Source organism: Betta splendens, chromosome 17, assembly GCF_900634795.4.
Source record: "Betta splendens chromosome 17, fBetSpl5.4, whole genome shotgun sequence".
NCBI lineage: Eukaryota > Metazoa > Chordata > Actinopteri > Anabantiformes > Osphronemidae > Betta > Betta splendens.
The window spans coordinates 14,903,350-14,920,445 of NC_040897.2; the positions used below are offsets into that span (position 1 = coordinate 14,903,350).

Sequence of the window (17,096 nt, forward strand, 5' to 3'; positions counted from 1 at the left end):
CACGTTGACCAACCCAGTACAGGAAAAGCCCTGAGTCACATCATCATGACGGGGAAAGGGGCAAAATGCAGTTTCAGCCAAATGGTATTTTAAAGGGAAGAGCAACAACTCGCTGCTTGCCCCAATTGATGCTCCACATTCTTTCACAATGAGGGTCACTTGTGTGTGAGCAGGGCTCAGGAAGAGCTGTCAATAGGCCCCTTTATGAAGCAGCGCGGGGGAATTAGGCCGTCAATGGAGGGGCTAAGCCACGTTTGGGCCTGGCCTGTTTGTTTTGATGGAAGCACGAGGCTGGCGTGACTCCTGGCCTTGTTTACTTTGGATGTGTCAGGCAGGAGCGTTCAGTGAGAAACCGAGCTCTCGGGTTGCGTCACAGCCACAGGTGCGATCCAAGGCTTTGTGGAGTCGCTGCAGATTTACTGTGAGATACTGAGATAGTCCAGCCAGAGCTAAGGCCTGTTTAATGGAGCAGGGATTATCGTGGGAGGGTTGTCGACTAAATCACTACTGGAAAAAGTCTGAATCTGCAAAGACACTAAACACAGATCACGTCAGCCTAAAAAACAGAAGCTTTAAAACCAAACCAAGACCAATAATCAGTAAAAAGCAAGAACAGAGCAGAGCCTTGATCTGATTGGACAAGCGAAGCTGTTTATTTACAAACATACACAGGTAGTGAACACCTTTGGGCTAGCAAACAGACCATCAGTTCCTTCACCACAAAGCAGCACAATCAACGGCGTCCTCACAATTTGGTTTAGTTCATTCCACCTTGAATGTCGTCAAAACTTGTCATTTGAATTTAGCCGCTTCAATACTGAAACTAAAGCCCAGTAATGGAATAATACTTTAAATTGGTCACATTGCTACAATGATCATTCATTTCAAACTCTGTGCGAATGTTTGATCAGCCATCGACGCCTCCTAGATGTTCTCCCCATCAGAGGACGGGGAGGGTCAGGACCGGCTTTGTTGGACCCGGCCCCAGGAGAACACCCTGCCGTCAGTGTGAAGGCCAGTCAGTCCCAGAACCAGAGCGCAGCTGCTGGTCCTGACCACTGCTTAATAGCATCGATGAACTCTTTAGAACACTCTTGACCCCAGTACAGCACCGTAAATGTGCTAGCAATACACTCTAACATAGAGCACGGAAAATCCGACACTGTTAAAAAGTCCATAGCAAGCGTTTGGTAAAAAACCAATGAAATACTTCAGTGAAAATATATCGAGTTCCCTCTCTTCTGCACGTACGGTGTACAATCATTTCTTCACATGCAGATTGTTGCTGCTAGAAAATAGTGAATTATCCACAAGAAAGGAAAAGTTTGAAGTGTTGTAATGACTTGGTGTCTAGAAACACAGCTTATTTCTCGGGGGTAAGTTCCCAAGCACATTAAAAGTCTCCCACCACCAAGTCTGTCAATATTATCAAAAAGTGCACTTTAAAGACAAAGTGTTAGATCCCGAGTCTGTACAACTTTCCCTCACACACACACGCACACACACCCCGAGGCCGGCGAAGCCCCTTCCCTCCAGACCTGTGGCTTTGCTGGTGCAAACAAAGAACCAGTGTAAGATAAAACGTAGCCATATTAGCGTTAGCGCCAGTTTGTTATAAGGTAGTTTCACAGCCGATTGAATGTGCAGTGTTGTTCCTGTGTTTATTAAATTTCCCCACTGTGGGACCAATAAAGGTATTAAATAGTGATTTATTTAATTCTGTGTAATCTTGTGTTCAGCCGACTGTAAATAAATGGTTGGAAGGAATTTCTGAGTCCTTTGTTTAAATGCACACTCAATGTCTGATGTTCAGTGAGTCAGCGCCGTCCCTGTTGCAGTCGTTTTTTCATGCAAGAGTATTAACAGTCCAGCTGGAAACAGCTTTGGTTCAACATATGCAGGAAGCCAACACTACCGAAGATTTACAAGAGAAGTGATGGTAAAAATATGACAATCATTGGTTGCTGTGATAAAACAGTTCAGATTAGATTTAAATAAAAAAGCATCTCTTAATCAACGAGAGGTATAAAACAAAGCAAAGACGTAATGTGAAACATGCCAAGTAGAAAATCAACCTGTTTGCAGACGAATGAAGCGTTTTGGTCAGAGGTCCATGTAGTGATGGAGAATGTAGAAGTCAAACGAAGGTCTTTAAAACGCTGAGTCCCTTTGGCTTTCACGTGTCTGAGGAAGGAGGGTGTCGTTGGTAGTGATGAGCTGCAGCCGAGCGACACCCAGCGGTGCCTCGAAGCGGCCGGACGAGGATCAGGAGGAGCGGACGCCCTCCTGATGGGTCGCCGGTGCTAGGACTGCAGCAGGCGTCTGTAGTGGGGCATGACCTCGTGCTCCGGCAGGTGCAGGTTGAACTCCAGCGCCACCAGGACGGGGAACTCGAAGGCAATGAGCTCCCTGCGGTTCACGCGGAACCTCTCCTCCAGTTTCTGTCGGTAAATGGGCGAGAGTGCTTATTAAACAAGATGGCGTCGCTCACAACGGGTCTAATGAGGTGTTCATATAGTGTTTGGAGGACCGTTGTCTGCTGCCAAACGTCAGGTGTGAACAGAACCTTCAGAGTTAGTGATGGAACGGAGAGAACGCGGCTCGAGCCCGGTTTTCTTCTTTCATCACATGCTCTGAGGCTTCATCACTTGCTCGCAGGCGTTAAACAGATCGAGGCCTAATGTCTGACCATTCAATCTAACGGCGTCAGGGTGAAATGCCTTTCGTTTTCCACCTTCACGGTTCTCACCCCATGGGTGTGGTTCTACATGTGCCAACGCTCTAGCACTCAGCAGTAATGTTGGGTGTGGTCAGAACCAGAAACTGAACCAGGAAAAGGATTCAAAGTTCAACTTTACCCTCGAATCCTGTAAATAGAAGTATCACCAACTCCATCTAGCTGCATTTATGAGACATTTAAGTTCCACATGAAAAGTGCCTTGACTTTGACGCAAACTCACGTCTATCAGGAGTTTGACCTCGTGCTTCTTGAGATCGCCTCCAATCTTGGCCGCCAGCAGGACGCACGCGCCGGCGCAGAGTTTGCGGTTCTGCTTGTTCAGTTTGCCTTGAAGAACGAGTTTTTCAAAGTAGACAAAAGCCATCGCCACTGTTGGTTCCTCGTAACCGCACTCGTCCTGCGCCAGCTTCCTTATCTCCCTTTTTAAGCTGCGCAGTGGGAAGAAAGAGACAGAGAGCAAAGACGTTAAGTAACATGATGTGGAGGCTTCCACCTCTGCTCGTTCGTTCCTGTACCTGCGTATCTTGCTGAGCGTCAGCCGAATGTGGGGGAACTTCTCCTTGAAGGTTTCGTTCATGTCCTTTTTGAGGTCAGAGGGTTTGACGTATTCGATGACAGTGGTCTGAAAAGGAAAACCAGGAGGTGGTGTGACAGCGATCGGAGCGAGCGACTGGATCCTCACACCCAGTGTTGGATTCCACCGCCGCGCAGTCAAACCAGCGCAACACGAGTCCCGTCAAAACCTAAACGCCTGTCGATATGTTGATCCTGCTGTGTGTTCTGTATTGAGGGTGTGAAGGTGCTGCTGGCAGACATGCTCTTGGTTTTGCTGTGGGATTTGCCGACCGCAGTGAAACTCTCCCAGGACGTGAACATACAACCGCTTCACCTGCGCTGCTGCTTGTTGCAGCCTGTTTGAGAACCAGGAGCAGTCAGTGAAACGAGGGGCTGAGGGTCCGGCCCTGGAAAGAGCTGCCTGAGCTCAAAGTCTGCTGGAGCGCGACACTTTTAGGACCGAAGCAGAACAAGTGGGACCCACGGCGAACAAGCTCACGTCGTCCAACCTGTTCACTTAAACATTTTAAAACTTTTATATTCCTGTTTTTCTTTTCAGCCTCACATGCACTTTGACGTATCACAAAAAAGCCCAGACACACACGGCTGCTTTTTATCTAAACTCTGTTTACTCTCACAGGGAGCGTGACCTACTTACATGTTCTCACACACCAAGTCACTCATTTCACCTTCTTTTCTAATCGTATTCTAGTTCAAACAAGCTTCCTGAATTACATGGCAGGAATAAAAAAGCTAATATTATCCCCTGCTTGAACCTGCAGACTCCGTCTGAGCGGCTGTTTCGTTCCTGGACATGCTGAGAATTCACTGGCTCCATTTCTGTAGTAAACAATAGCCATTGTTGGAAGAACTGGGTTTTGTAATTGGAGGAAGAGGGGAAAAAAGCTCAGCCTGGCCTTGACTGAAAATTTCAACTATGTCAGTCTTCGCTGTGTATTCTGCCAGTCTCCGTAACAAAAACAGAGCCGGGGGAAGAATGAGGTGGGAGTGCAGTCAGGTCTTTCCGTTTTCTGACCACAGTAAAACATCCGCTCCCTTTCGGAAAAGCGCGAGAGTGATTAGAGGCGAGACACAAACACCGACCGGAGCAACGGGTGAAGTGAACGTTCAGCAGCTACTGCTACGTGTGAATGTGTTCATTCAGAGGAAGAGCCTGGGCCTGTGGCCTCGCTGATTAAAACAGCCTCAATCCTCCTTTTCAAAACAGCTCATGGAATTCAGGAGGACTTTTAATAACTGTTGAACTAATCACATCTTTGCAGTGTGTCAGTGTCCTTGGCTGATGTTGTTACAGAGCGATAAAAACAACATCAATGGTGAGATTTCTCCTCAATGTGGATCTGTTTCAACAAATTATGTCCTGGTTGATGTAACATTTTCCATTCTGCTCCCAAGGGGGCGTCTGCAGTGTCTGTTGCTGATGTGCTTTCTCACCATGTAGGAGGGGAAGATGAGGACTCTCTTGTGTTTTCCACACGGCCACTGCGGATCGTCCAGCAGATTGGGGTCGTACTCGCGGAAGTCCCCCAGGTCGTTCCCTGCCATCAGCACAGCCAGACGTGAGCAAGCACAGCGTTTCCCGTTGTGAGGATGCAAAATTCACGAGGGTGCGTGAGCGCCCGCTGGCAGTCAGCTGACCTGTGTCCAGGCTGCTCTGGTTGCTGTTGGCTCGACCCAGGCTCAGGCTGCGGTGGCTGGCGTTGCGAAACTGCGAGAAGGACGAGGTGGAGTCGATGGTGTTCCTTCGACCACCCAGGACATTAGTGGGATACAGGAACTGGGTGTAGGACACGGTCTGAAGACACGGGAGGAACACAATCATCCGTTATATATCCGGTCATAACTGAACAAATGCACCTTAAAATATTGGTGCAATGATGAATGGATATCGTAGCTTTTTTTAATTTTAGTCAAGCACGATGAGCTGCAGCTTTTTTTTATGCATCTACAGAAGTAAACAAACATTTAGAAAAATAGCAACTAATCACAACTAAATAGTAGAAACAATTGTTTGATTTTTGGGGCCTTTAAAGTGTAAACTAACTGAGACTAACAGAGATTAAGAGAGATTCAAAGGTCCGTTCAAGTTTGTATTTATAAGTGTAATGAATAATTAATATTCTACAGCAAAAGATCAGGACTAACAATGTCATTAGGTTAAAATAACCATGTATATAGAACATTAAATCAGGTTTATTTGCAGTCCGTCTGTGCCAATATCTGACCTTTCCATCTGCTCCCAACTCCACCCCCTCGAGCCCGATCACCATCTCCTTGGCACTGACTCCTCCGGACGGGTGCCGCTGACGCCCTCCTTCCAGCTTCACGTCTCTGACGAGGAGAACGAGGCCTTCAGAGCGTTCATGACACAAGCACTAGCACGTGTCATCCCCATCGCTCCTCACTGAGTCCGTCTCTGACCCTGTATCGATCTGCCCTCATCAGCTGGTCTAGTTTTTCTAATTGCCTCTGTCTTTGGGAGGGAAGATGGGAAGCGACCACGGCTTCACTGCACCAGCGCCCATAATGTCACGCTGGCGTGAGAGGCAGAAGGTCTGATGGTCTGCTGAAGCCGAGCACAGACAGCCGGCCAGTAAAGTGGGTCAGTGGAGTAAACAGTGCAGCTCACGACTGAAGACGCGACGTGAGAGCTCATATTTTAGATTTCATGCTGCAGACCAGTAGGGGGATCATCAAAGGAAATCAGATTTAATTGGCTTTTACATGTTCAGATATTTGTTTGCGTTTGTGGAATTCTTGCAGTGAAATGACAAAAAGCTTTTAATCACGAAGCTGTTGTTTTTCCTGATTGTCTCCCTGTTTCACTGAGCTTTAGGTTTAAGACGTCCCAGCGGTTCGACAGGTGGAGCCTGCTTGGATGAAAACAGCGTTATCACGCAGACAGGACAATGTTGACAGATGCATCGCAGGCACGGGATCCCCAAGCAGTGGAATTAGGAGAGGGGGGAAGATGAAGGACGGAAAGCTTTGTAGGGAGGGAGCCGTTCAAACCCAGGAAGTGAAAAGGCCGTGCTTCAGAGAACAAGGAGAAATGGAAGGAGGCCGTAAAAGAAGCAGCGCATGCTTAGAAACATGCATGAATGGAAATCTGTGGGTTAGCGGTGCTATGAGCTAAGTGCTCCCTGTTCCAAATGCCTCTAAGTTGCATCAAACTCCCGACGCGTTGGCATCAGCAACTTCCACGCGTTGCAGCCAACAGCAACAGCTTCAGGTTGGATTCATGATCCCCTGTAGTCGTGTCCCGCTGCTCTGAACCCACGCTAATCGACAAATTACACTTTATTGATCCCTGGGAGGAAACTCAACCCAGCAGTCAGCTCAGTGCCAGAAGCCTTTCCACGGGAGCACACGGCGAAACTCTGCCTGCAGAATGTGCAGCCGCAGCCGATGCTGGAAGCGTTAAAGCCCTGGAGCATCGAGCTCAGGCCTCAGGCGCAAGCATTGCTTTAACCAGAACCGCATCAGGGCCACTGCTCCTTAGCGGACCTGCCTGAAGCCCAGCGGCTTCCTCTCGCTGAGCTAAGGTGCCGCCTCTGGACTGCAGCTGCGTTTACTCAAGTCCTGTCCTCTTAAAAAGCAAGACAAGCAAATGTTACACCACCATAGATGTTTGCTCAACTACCGTCTGAGGGGCAGTAGCTTCAGACAAAGACGGAGAATCAGCTGTTTAGGTCCAAGAACTCGTGGAAATGTTGTTTTACACTTGACTGATCCAGACATAATCTAACCCTACTGTCAATTACAGACCAGTCAAACCTATTGGAAAACTCTGGGGGTTCATTAACCCGCGACCTTGCACTGATTGTGGAATTTCCAAATCCAACCAAACAGATGGAGCCCGTTAGGCTCCTAACTCAGCACCAGCGTGGAGCTGCTTTTATTTTCTACCTCCCCAAAAAGGCTGCATCAGAACCAAGATGGGACTAGAGCTGGACACAAGCGATCCAGGTGGGTTCCCACTGCTTTAAAATGGGAAATAAGCATTGATGTAGCTACTAGACCTGTAAATACTGTCAAAAACATGAGCAATGGACAAAAATGGGCTGGATGCGTGAGCCACCAGGCAACAAGCACTAGGCTACAGTGTCGTCAGTATGTGAGTAGGTGTAACCCACACGTGTGTGTCTGTTTAACACAGCTTTAGGCACAAAATGGATCCACCAGAACCAATGCGATGTGAGCACCAGTCAAAGGCGAGTACAGGCACAGAGGTAGAAGGATGAGAACACAGAGGGAGCAGAGGCTGCAGCAGGTGAGAGGACGGCATGCTGTCGGATACATACCCCGCTTGGCTACAATCTCGATAGGGCAGCACAGAAAATACACTATAGAAGGATCTTCTGCCACTGATAAGGACTATCCTATGAAAACAAGAATGGCAGACACGCTCATCAACATGATCACAAGATCCACAAAGCTGGAGAAAGTGTGCAGTTACAGTACGAGCGAACTGGACCCGGAGTCCGAGCGTGTGGTTCTAAAGGCAGAAACTCATTATCTGATCAGCGGAGTTTCACCAGCACAGAGAGAAGAACACTCAATGACCTTCATCAGCTGATGGTCATCGCTGGGCCAAAAATCAGGCGTCAGGACCTGAACACGCGACGCTTCAGCAGCAGTTATTAACAAGCAGCTGTTGATGATGTGGACACGTTCACCTTCAATCCCTCGACTTTACGAGATTAACGACGCGTTCAGAAATCACTCAAGCTAAGACTCCAGCGTCGTCTCATCTGCACAGGAGTGATGCTAATAATAATAATAATAATAATAATAATAATAATAATAATAGCCATTGTGCACCCAGTGACGTGACGACATGCTGGACCCGTGACGGTGCCGTGGAGCAGAGCAGCGTGAGCTCCTCTATGGCTCATTTGCTACGTGTGGGGACGCGGTGCGAGTCGCTGAGCGCCTCCAGCTTCAACGCAGCGTCGCCGTCGTACCTGCCGTTGCGCATGTCGTGCTGCCTCATGTTCTTTATGAAGTGGACCTTCTTGAAGCTCTTTGGTCGCGGTGAACCCGATAGGGTTCGGCATCTGTGGGGGAGGCAGAGGGTGAGTGGGGGCGCAGCAGCGCAGCAGCGCCGCAGGGCTCCGTCTAATACCTGCGTAGAGGAGCGTTCTCCTCGATGTCCTCCAGCGTTTCCAGCGACGAGCGCTGAGAGATGAGCCTTCGTCTGACGGACACACAGGTTCACAGGTTAGAAGGACCGAACAGAGGCCGTTTCTACACACATGGACGTACAGTAAACGTAGCTGTTTAAATGTAACGGGCATCGGCGTTCACGCAATCTGTGGAGAATTTAAAATCAAAGCAAAGCATGAATTATTCACACAAACTTGGAGCTGTATCATTTTTCTGTTTCCTTTAGACAAATGAGCCGTGACGGTGCGTTCACGGTTCGCCTGTGTGGTCGAATCCGGAGTCTCACGTAGATCAGAGCTGCTAAGACGATAATGAGTCGGCTCTGCAGGCACTTTGTCACAGATGGCCTTTATTTCTCACACACACACAGTTAAACGCCTCCATGGGCCGGTTCCACTTTTTAAACGCTCAGCTGCCAGTTTTAGAAGAGAACCCACATGTGACGGCTGAATGTGCTGAGCTGCTCCAAGATTAGCTCGTTTAGCACCAAAATAACCACATAATCCAACTTATTACTCAGCATTACAGCGGCCGGTGGTGAGTAATAACACGTTAATGCTCAATATTCAGGCAATAAACAGATCCTCGTTGAGTCTAACACACTGTTAATAAAGTGGAAAACGTGCTGCAGTGCCAAACAACAAGCAGACGGGAACACGACCCCCCCCCCCCCCCGTCACCGAGCATCTCGAGTTAATGAACGACAGGGAACGAGGACAGATTAACGAATGATGACTCCGTCCTTGAGGATCTCCCAGGGTCTGAACCAACAAAGGGCGAGCGAACTCTGGACACTGGAGGAGCCGGAGCCAGATAAGTGTTTACACGGCCCAGAGGCGACGAGACGTTACATAACGCTGTTATGAGCCTCATAAACTGGACAAGAACAGGCGGTGGTGAACGGCATCAGACGGAAAGCTCTCAGTCCAAACGGTCCGAACGGTGGGACCGGACCTTTGGTTCCACCAGGTAATCTGAGACGCCAGGTCTGACCCATAACAAGTAAACAAATACATGCAGGAGCAATGTCATCTAATCAAGTCCCAATTAACTCGAATCACAGAACCTCAACCCGAAATCAATAATGACACTGCGTCACTTAACACTGAGCTCATCCGTCCGTCTCCGTTCAGTCAGACTCCAAAAGTCAGCAAAAAAAATAAAGAAAGAACTCAGCGCTTGGCTGAAGCTGCGTTTCCTCTTTCTGAGGACACAGCTCCATTGCACTCGTCCGACTCCTGCTCAGCCAATACAGTTGAGCAACAGTTCAATGTGTTTGATGCACAAATCAAACAAATCCGTTTTTATGGAGCCGTTTCTGCAGCAAACTCTAAAGCGACCTGTTGGAACAGAGAGAAACCACGCAAGTGCACAGGTTCCGCTGCTCATTCTTCTCTGCCACTCAGCCATTGTCCACGCTTCCACCTTGGATTGAAGCATTATTATACAATCCTGTGTCCAGGCCAACTATGAGCTCAGCGAACAACAATCGACCTCGTAACCAGAACTATGCGACCGCGCTGCACAGAACCACGTCCACAGCGGCGGTTCAGGAACCTCAGGTTTAAAAGCGGTGCACGTGTGAAGCGTGACTGCACTGAGGATGATGTAAACAGGATGTGAGGAGACTCAAAGCTGCTCCACACCGTCCTGTTCTAGGCTTAATTCTTTGAGAGAAAAGGTGGACCTGAACTCCTCTGAAGCGAATCGGGCTCCAGAGAATCTCCTCCGGCAGCAGATCAGAACCCCTGCGACTTCCTGGATGGAACAAGGCGGCGCCGCTGGGAAAAGACGGAGCCGGAGCCGGGCCGCTGCTCTGGACTCCCTGCCGCTTCCAGCCACGGAGCTCTGGACCCGCAGAGCTGCTGCCACAAAACAAACCGGGCACTGTGTCGGACCGGCGCCGGCGGAACATCGACATCAACAGGTTTCTGACCAGTTCCGTCTGGACGTGAAGCTGCAAACAGGCGGCTTTAACGGCCTCCCACTGATGCAATGACTGGTTCTGGTGCTGAAGCTGAGGGCAGGCGGCCATCGGCCCGATGGGCTCGAATCCTAGTCAGCAAAACATCCACGTGCACAACAAGTTCAAATCTGACTGGTTCAACTATAAATAGCTCCTCAAAGACATTTAAACCTAATAGTGACAACATTACATAACATCCTTCTCTACAGAGTGAGACGAGCGCCTGGACTCAGACTGGAGTTACACAGTGTTCATGTGCGTGCCAGGCTCCGGAATGACAGCTGCTGCAACCGACGTGAGACCCGGTCACGGAGACAGACGGCTGCAGACACAACAGGCTGCCGGGCAGTCTGCGCTGCAGCTGCAGCTGCAGCTGGAGCTGCAGCTGGAGCTGCAGTCTGCGCTGCAGCTGGAGCTGCAGCTGGAGCTGCAGCCGGACCTGCAGTCGGACCTGCAGTCGGACCTGCAGCTGCAGCTGGACCTGCAGCCGGACCTGCAGCCCAGTGGACTGGGCCGGCGCTGAGCCTCGCCCCCCCCCCCCCCCCCCCCCGCTGAGCCTCGCCCCCCCGCGGAGCAGGTTTGTGCCCTGTTGCCTGGATCCAAGAGCGCGCTCCGAAAACAGCTGACCGCAATAAAGCTGCAGCTTCATTCATCGGGGCCTGAGCTGAACACGCTGCAGTAGAAGTCTGTACACATGACGCACGGGTGGCTCAAACCTGTCTGCGGGGGCTTCGCGCTCCAGTGGCTCACTATGAACTCCTAGTCAAGACATTGTTCCACTCGGAGCAGCTCGCGGACGTGACTGTGCAGAATCCTGCAGCCGTAAATCAAACCGTTACCTCGACCGCTGCAGCTCCACGGCAGAGTTGGCGATCTGTCCGCCCTCCAGGCAGAACTGGGCCGACTGCCTGCAGTACGAGGCAGGCAGGATTCCCTGAGTGTACGTCTGCAGACGCCCCCTGGCCGAGGCGGGCGCCGCGGAGAAGGGCGAGCTCAGCGCCGACGCCACGAACGCGTCGCCGTCCGCGTCCGCGCCCGCGTCCGCGCCCGCACCCGTCCCGCAGCCGCTCCGGCCGCCGGCGACGGGAGCGTGGCTGGCGAAGGCGAGCGCCTCCGCCGCCCCGAGCGCCGCGCGCTCCGGGGACGCCAGGCTCGGTCTAGTCCTGGGCTCCAGCGAGCCGTCGTCGCCGCTCGGCTTGTCCGCGTCGTCCTGCACGGGGCGCCCGTCCAGGGAAATGTTGCTGAGAAAGGACAGCGCCGCTTGCCTCCGCCTCGGGTCGATGCGTTTCCGCGTGTGCTCGACGCTGGGGTGCTTGATCTGCAGCGTGGCCGTGGATGCGCCGCTGCTCGTGGCAGCCGCCATGCTACGCGTCCAGAGATCCGAGTCCCCGCAGCAGCGACCTTACGTTCCCCGCATTAATATTGTGGGGCTCGTGCTCGTGTTGGTGAACGGCAGCGGCCCTGTCTTTTAAGTACACGCGTTAACTGGGTGAAAACAGGGCGGTCACGTGTGCGCAGTATTGTGGCAGCACGGGGACGTTTGGACCAATGGGGTGTGAGGAACACATGTGTGTTTTTTTTGCCTTTTCCTGGCTCGCTGGCGTCCACGGGAGCGCGTGCCAAAATTACATAAACCAGACACGCCGTCCACGCCGCGCGACACAACAACGCGTTGTTTTCCCACGACGCGGCTTTCGCGTGGAATGGCGCCGCAGGTTCGTGCGCTACGAGTTTCACCGCGAGCGTTGCGCAACAGCCGCACGCTGCTTCCTCTATGCGCAGGAGTTTGTGCGGAGACCAACGGTCGCTGACAGCGGGGCCTGGCTCCGGTTTCACCAAACAGATCCCTTTTATTTGGAAGCGACAGTCAGCGGCTCTGCAGCAACGGCGCCCTCTGCCGGCCGCACGTGCGTCCTGCTGCCTCTGGCCGTAACCCGGTGATGCGCGCCCTCTAGCGGACGCTCGCGTCGTAGACACGGTGGTCGGTGCTGGATATGGAACATGATCGGTCCCACTGTAAACAACAAAGGTTGGACCCAGCAACACGCTGTTCCTGGTGTCATTCGTGTCCAGGCGATTAAACGGTTTGTTTTTAAGCACAATCAAAATGACATGTTCAACTTTCACTTTTAATTTCTTATAAATGATCAGGCCGTAATTTATCCCTTCACACCCGCTGTTCTTGGCTCATTGTTTCCAAAGTATTTGGTCGCACATCTCCCAGCTCAAAGAGGTGATGGTGAGTCATCATTAATACTATAAACAAGTCTAATTAGTTTAAACACAGTTTAAATGTACCGAATTAGCTTCAGGCGCAACTAGGAACCCATGAGTTTGTTACCAGCAGAGGTCTCTGCAGGACCTCACATCCACATGTGCAGCATGTTTTCTAGAGCTGGTGGTTCCTGTTGAGGCTTTCAGTCACTAATTCTCCATTTCCCACAGACGTTTTAATTAGTTTACTTTAACCTCTTCTCTCTTGTTTTGTTTGTGACACACTCAGAACCAATAGAACCCAGTAAACATTCATGAACCCTGTGCTACGGCAGCGTGTTCTGCTGCGTTCCTCCACACGGGTCCGGGCGACCAGAACGTCCAGGAACCGCAGGTTCTTTGGCCCCAGTTAATCTGAGCGCCCATCAGTCTCTGCAGCGCCTCGGCGAAAACCTCCAGCTCAGTGAGAACACTCAGCTTCCTGTGTTTGTGCTAAGTTTCCTACTCATGAAGTACTTCAACACCTCATTGTACGGCTCCGTGCACATGACTCTGCTATTACTTTCACAATGATTAAAGACAAACATGCCAACGTGCATCATAAATTTTCCCCCGCACGGCCGCAACAATGCAGTGGTCTCCTAGTGCACGCTGCCTGCGTTCAACGGAGGCTCGAAGAGAAAAATGGGACGGAGGTGAAAGGGTAGAATGTGGAAGGAAGGAGCAAAGATCAGATCCAACAATAGGGAAATAAAATTTAGTCATTTATTGTTCTGCTAAAATCATGGAATTCAGGGCTCATTCGGAGAAGGTCCCGTCAGCGGCGAGTCCTTGTCGAGTCCCACGCTGGAGATTCTGTAGTTTAGGTCCAAATCACAGTGAGCTACTGCAGAGTAGCGCAATTAAAATGCCTGCCGCGCTATTTCAGGGGTGTCGCTGTTGTCATGTGACACCAGCACGCGACCGGGGAAGTGTGACCCAATGCTCCCGAAGACCTGGAAGATAAGGTGAAACGTGCGTCGCGCTGGGCTTTGACCTTGAGTCCAATCGCTCTCGCCCGTTAAGGATCAGATCTATCAACATTAGCCGCTGCGGCAGATTAGGTGTGTGGTGATGGAGGATTTAGATAAGACGAGCGCGTGAGGCCGGTGCTCGGCTGCAGCGCAGCGATGGCTCATCCTAATGGCTCCGGCCTCTTATCACAGGAATCTAAAGAGCTCCCTGAAGTCCGCCTCGGTTTAATCGCAGGCCTTTGTTTGACACTTCTATAGCGCCGTGATGAACTCAGAGGTGAGGGCCATTCACTTTCCCCGGAGTGGAACTGGTGGGAAGTGAATTTGGCCACATGCGGACGAAGACGTTGAGCGTGAACAGTCTGAAGCTCAGGACCTGGGACGGGAAATACCAGTTGTTCTTTTCAGAAGCATCCACATCGAATGTTACAGACAGCAAGACGTAAAACAAGCATATTTTCATATGGTGCACTTTTCCTTCTGTGTCTGTGTGTCAGGAGCCTCGCAGGGTTCAGTGCTCTGCTCAGTCGGGCTGCGGTCGGATCCAGCTGAGAGGCCGGAGGCCGCGGCCCGTCCAGCGGTGAAGGAGCCCATTCAGGGGTGAAGGAGCCCAATTAGCGGTGAAGGAGCCCGTTCAGCGGTGAAGGAGCCCGTTCAGCAGTGAAGGAGCCCGTCCAGCGGTGAGGAGCCCGTTCAGCAGTGAAGGAGCCCGTTCAGCAGTGAAGGAGCCCGTTCAGCGGTGAAGGAGCCCGTTTAGCGGTGAAGGAGCCCGTTCAGCAGTGAAGGAGCCCGTTCAGCGGTGAGGAGCCCGTTCAGCGGTGAAGGAGCCCGTTCAGCGGTGAGGAGCCGGTTCAGCGGTGAAGGAGCCCGTTCAGCCGTGAAGGAGCCCGTTCAGCGGTGAAGGAGCCCGTTCAGCGGTGAAGGAGCCCGTTCAGCAGTGAAGGAGCCCGTCCAGCGGTGAGGAGCCCGTTCAGCAGTGAAGGAGCCCGTCCAGCGGTGAGGAGCCCGTTCAGCGGTGAAGGAGCCCGTTCAGCCGTGAAGGAGCCCGTTCAGCGGTGAAGGAGCCCGTTCAGCGGTGAAGGAGCCCGTTCAGCAGTGAAGGAGCCCGTCCAGCGGTGAGGAGCCCGTTCAGCAGTGAAGGAGCCCGTCCAGCGGTGAGGAGCCCGTTCAGCGGTGAAGGAGCCCGTTCAGCAGTGAAGGAGCCCGTTCAGCGGTGAAGGAGCCCGTTCAGCAGTGAGGAGCCGGTTCAGCGGTGAAGGAGCCCACCCGCTCCGACCGCAGCTCCCCCGACATCAAACACGCCATATTATGTTGATCTATGGACGTGGCTGTGGCTGGACAGCTGAGTCGGGCCGGGTCCATCAAAGGATTTATCTCTTCAGGGGATTAAAGGGGGTCACGGTGCGTGCCAAACAAAGGCCTAGACGCACAGATTTACACTGCGACCAAGAAACAGAGGCTTCAGGCTGATGGATCCTCAGCGGGAGCGTTCGGAGGCGTCCGTTAGCGTCAGTTAGCGCCTGTTAGCGTCCCTCCAGGCGCTCAGCGCTGTTTAGAACCCACGAGTTCCTGGCAGCGTTGCAGATTCCACAGCGATGACCAGCGTCACTCTCTACACATTTACACTTGGATCTAAAGTTAATCGTGTGAAAACTTTTGAGCCACTTTTGTGCAGATTCAGGTCAAATCCAGCGACTTGTTCCTGTTGCTTTGACCTCTGTGCTCTGTGCTATTAGTCACTTTGTAATGTTTTCAGTCTAGGAATGCGGCCGTGTTTTACTGCTGCTCGGGACAATGAACGGCTGCATGCCAGAAAACATGGGAATGTGTATAATTTCAACTGGATGAAGCTGAATATTAATTCATTATTAGCCATGAGTCTGATTTGAACGTTCTCATCTTCCTCCGTTGCACATTAGCTTCGCGCAGACGAGGCCACGTCTTTTTTTCCCAACGGTTTCCTTTTGTTTATCTTTGAGACCAGTTTGCTCCTTTTCGGAGTATTAGCCAGTGTTTTTGGTAACAGGCTTCGCTGTTTTCATTCTGTCTCACAAGGAAAACATTCATTTATATTCATTTGGAGCTGAGTGGGTGACAGACATGAAGTGGACGGGCAGCAAGATACGATCAGGCACCGGAACCAAATGGGTTCATTCACATGAGACTGAGGGTTTTAAACTAACGAAGACCCAGAGTTGGACTTTAAATCACAGTCACATACTCTCTGTCTGTTTCACATGGGAATGTTTTTCTCACTCACCAAAACTGATCTGGGCAAGAATTAGAGAGTTTTATTCTTAACTTCTGACATCTCTGTATTATTAAATCTGCTGCACGAGGATTCACCAGCTGCCATTAACTATTGAACAGACAGTCAGTGGATTAACACAGCGCTGCGTTTGCATTCGGCTTCAAGTGACAATTTCTGCGCATTTTCAACTGTGTGTGTGTGTGTATGCGTGTGTGTGCGTGTGTGTGCGTGTGTGTGTGTGTGTGTGTGTGTGTGTGTGTGTGTGTGTGTGTGTGTGTGTGTTGCATGATGGGCCTGTTTTAGCATAGCGTTGCTACGTGCTCCAGCACCAAGCCTCGCCCACAGGAGGAGGAGAGAACAGGGCAGGGTCAGCACTGTGAGCCAGAGGAGACGCTGTGCCTGGCACCGACACACACACACACACACACACACACACACACACACACACACACACACACACACACAGGCAACCTTGGGAATCACAGCCAAAGCAGAGCTGAACACACGTCAAGGCGTCTCTCTCTCTCTCTCTCCCTCCCTCTCTCTCTCTCTCTCCCTCTCTCCCTCCCTCTCCTCTCTCTCTCTCTCTCTCTCTCTCTCTCCCTCCTCTCTCTCTCCCTCCCTCTCTCTCTCTCTCTCTCCTCTCCGTAGACGCTGCCAACTCTTCCCCGTCTGTCGCTTCCATCCTTGGGCTCAAAGTGGGAGAATCTGCTTTTGAAATGAGCTCGGAGCGTTTTATGGCGGTGTTTTCGCCGCCGCATCCGCGGCGTCTAAAGGTTGCGGAGCAGCACTTTATCGAGCCCTCGCCCTGCTGCTCCCTCAGACACTGCGATCGTTGCAGCCCAAGGTCACATGGCTGCACTTTGCCTTGTAAACACCCACCGCCGGATTCCAGCTTTGTGTTAAAGGTCCTCTGCTGAACGTGCACCCGATGAGGAGCAGATGAGCGTCAGTGTGTGGGCTTTGTGCGCGTGTCAGCGCTAGGTGTGCTGTCATGTAGAGGATTGTGTTTTACAGCTAAATGCGGAGGTAAGTGGCCGACAGGAGGAACCTGAAGGCAGGAACCACAGAGAGGTCAGTGGCTGCGTCATTCGCTCCACAGCCGATCAATGATCCACCGCAGCTCCTTTTTACTGGGGGGATTCACTCAGTGACTACACAGATGAG

At 51.5% G+C, this 17,096-nt stretch overlaps 1 protein-coding gene across 2 annotated transcripts; it reads right to left on the bottom strand.

The window, feature by feature from the left end:
* Positions 1-629: 629 nt before the first annotated feature.
* On the bottom strand, positions 630-12,004 carry cables1 (Cdk5 and Abl enzyme substrate 1). 2 transcript variants are annotated; one of them, XM_029132244.3, is made up of 10 exons: positions 11,291-12,004; positions 8,445-8,516; positions 8,284-8,376; positions 7,621-7,698; positions 5,542-5,647; positions 4,955-5,111; positions 4,751-4,854; positions 3,256-3,362; positions 2,961-3,168; positions 630-2,441 (listed from the first exon to the last, which is right to left on the bottom strand). In XM_029132244.3, exons 1-10 carry the CDS (start codon positions 11,812-11,814, stop codon positions 2,304-2,306), a joined length of 1,587 nt encoding a protein of 528 aa, XP_028988077.1. In that variant the 5' UTR covers positions 11,815-12,004; the 3' UTR covers positions 630-2,303. The 2 variants fall into 2 exon arrangements, with proteins under 2 accessions (XP_028988077.1, XP_028988078.1); XM_029132245.3 differs by lacking the exon at positions 7,621-7,698 and having other exon boundaries at positions 11,291-11,981.
* Positions 12,005-17,096: the final 5,092 nt, after the last annotated feature.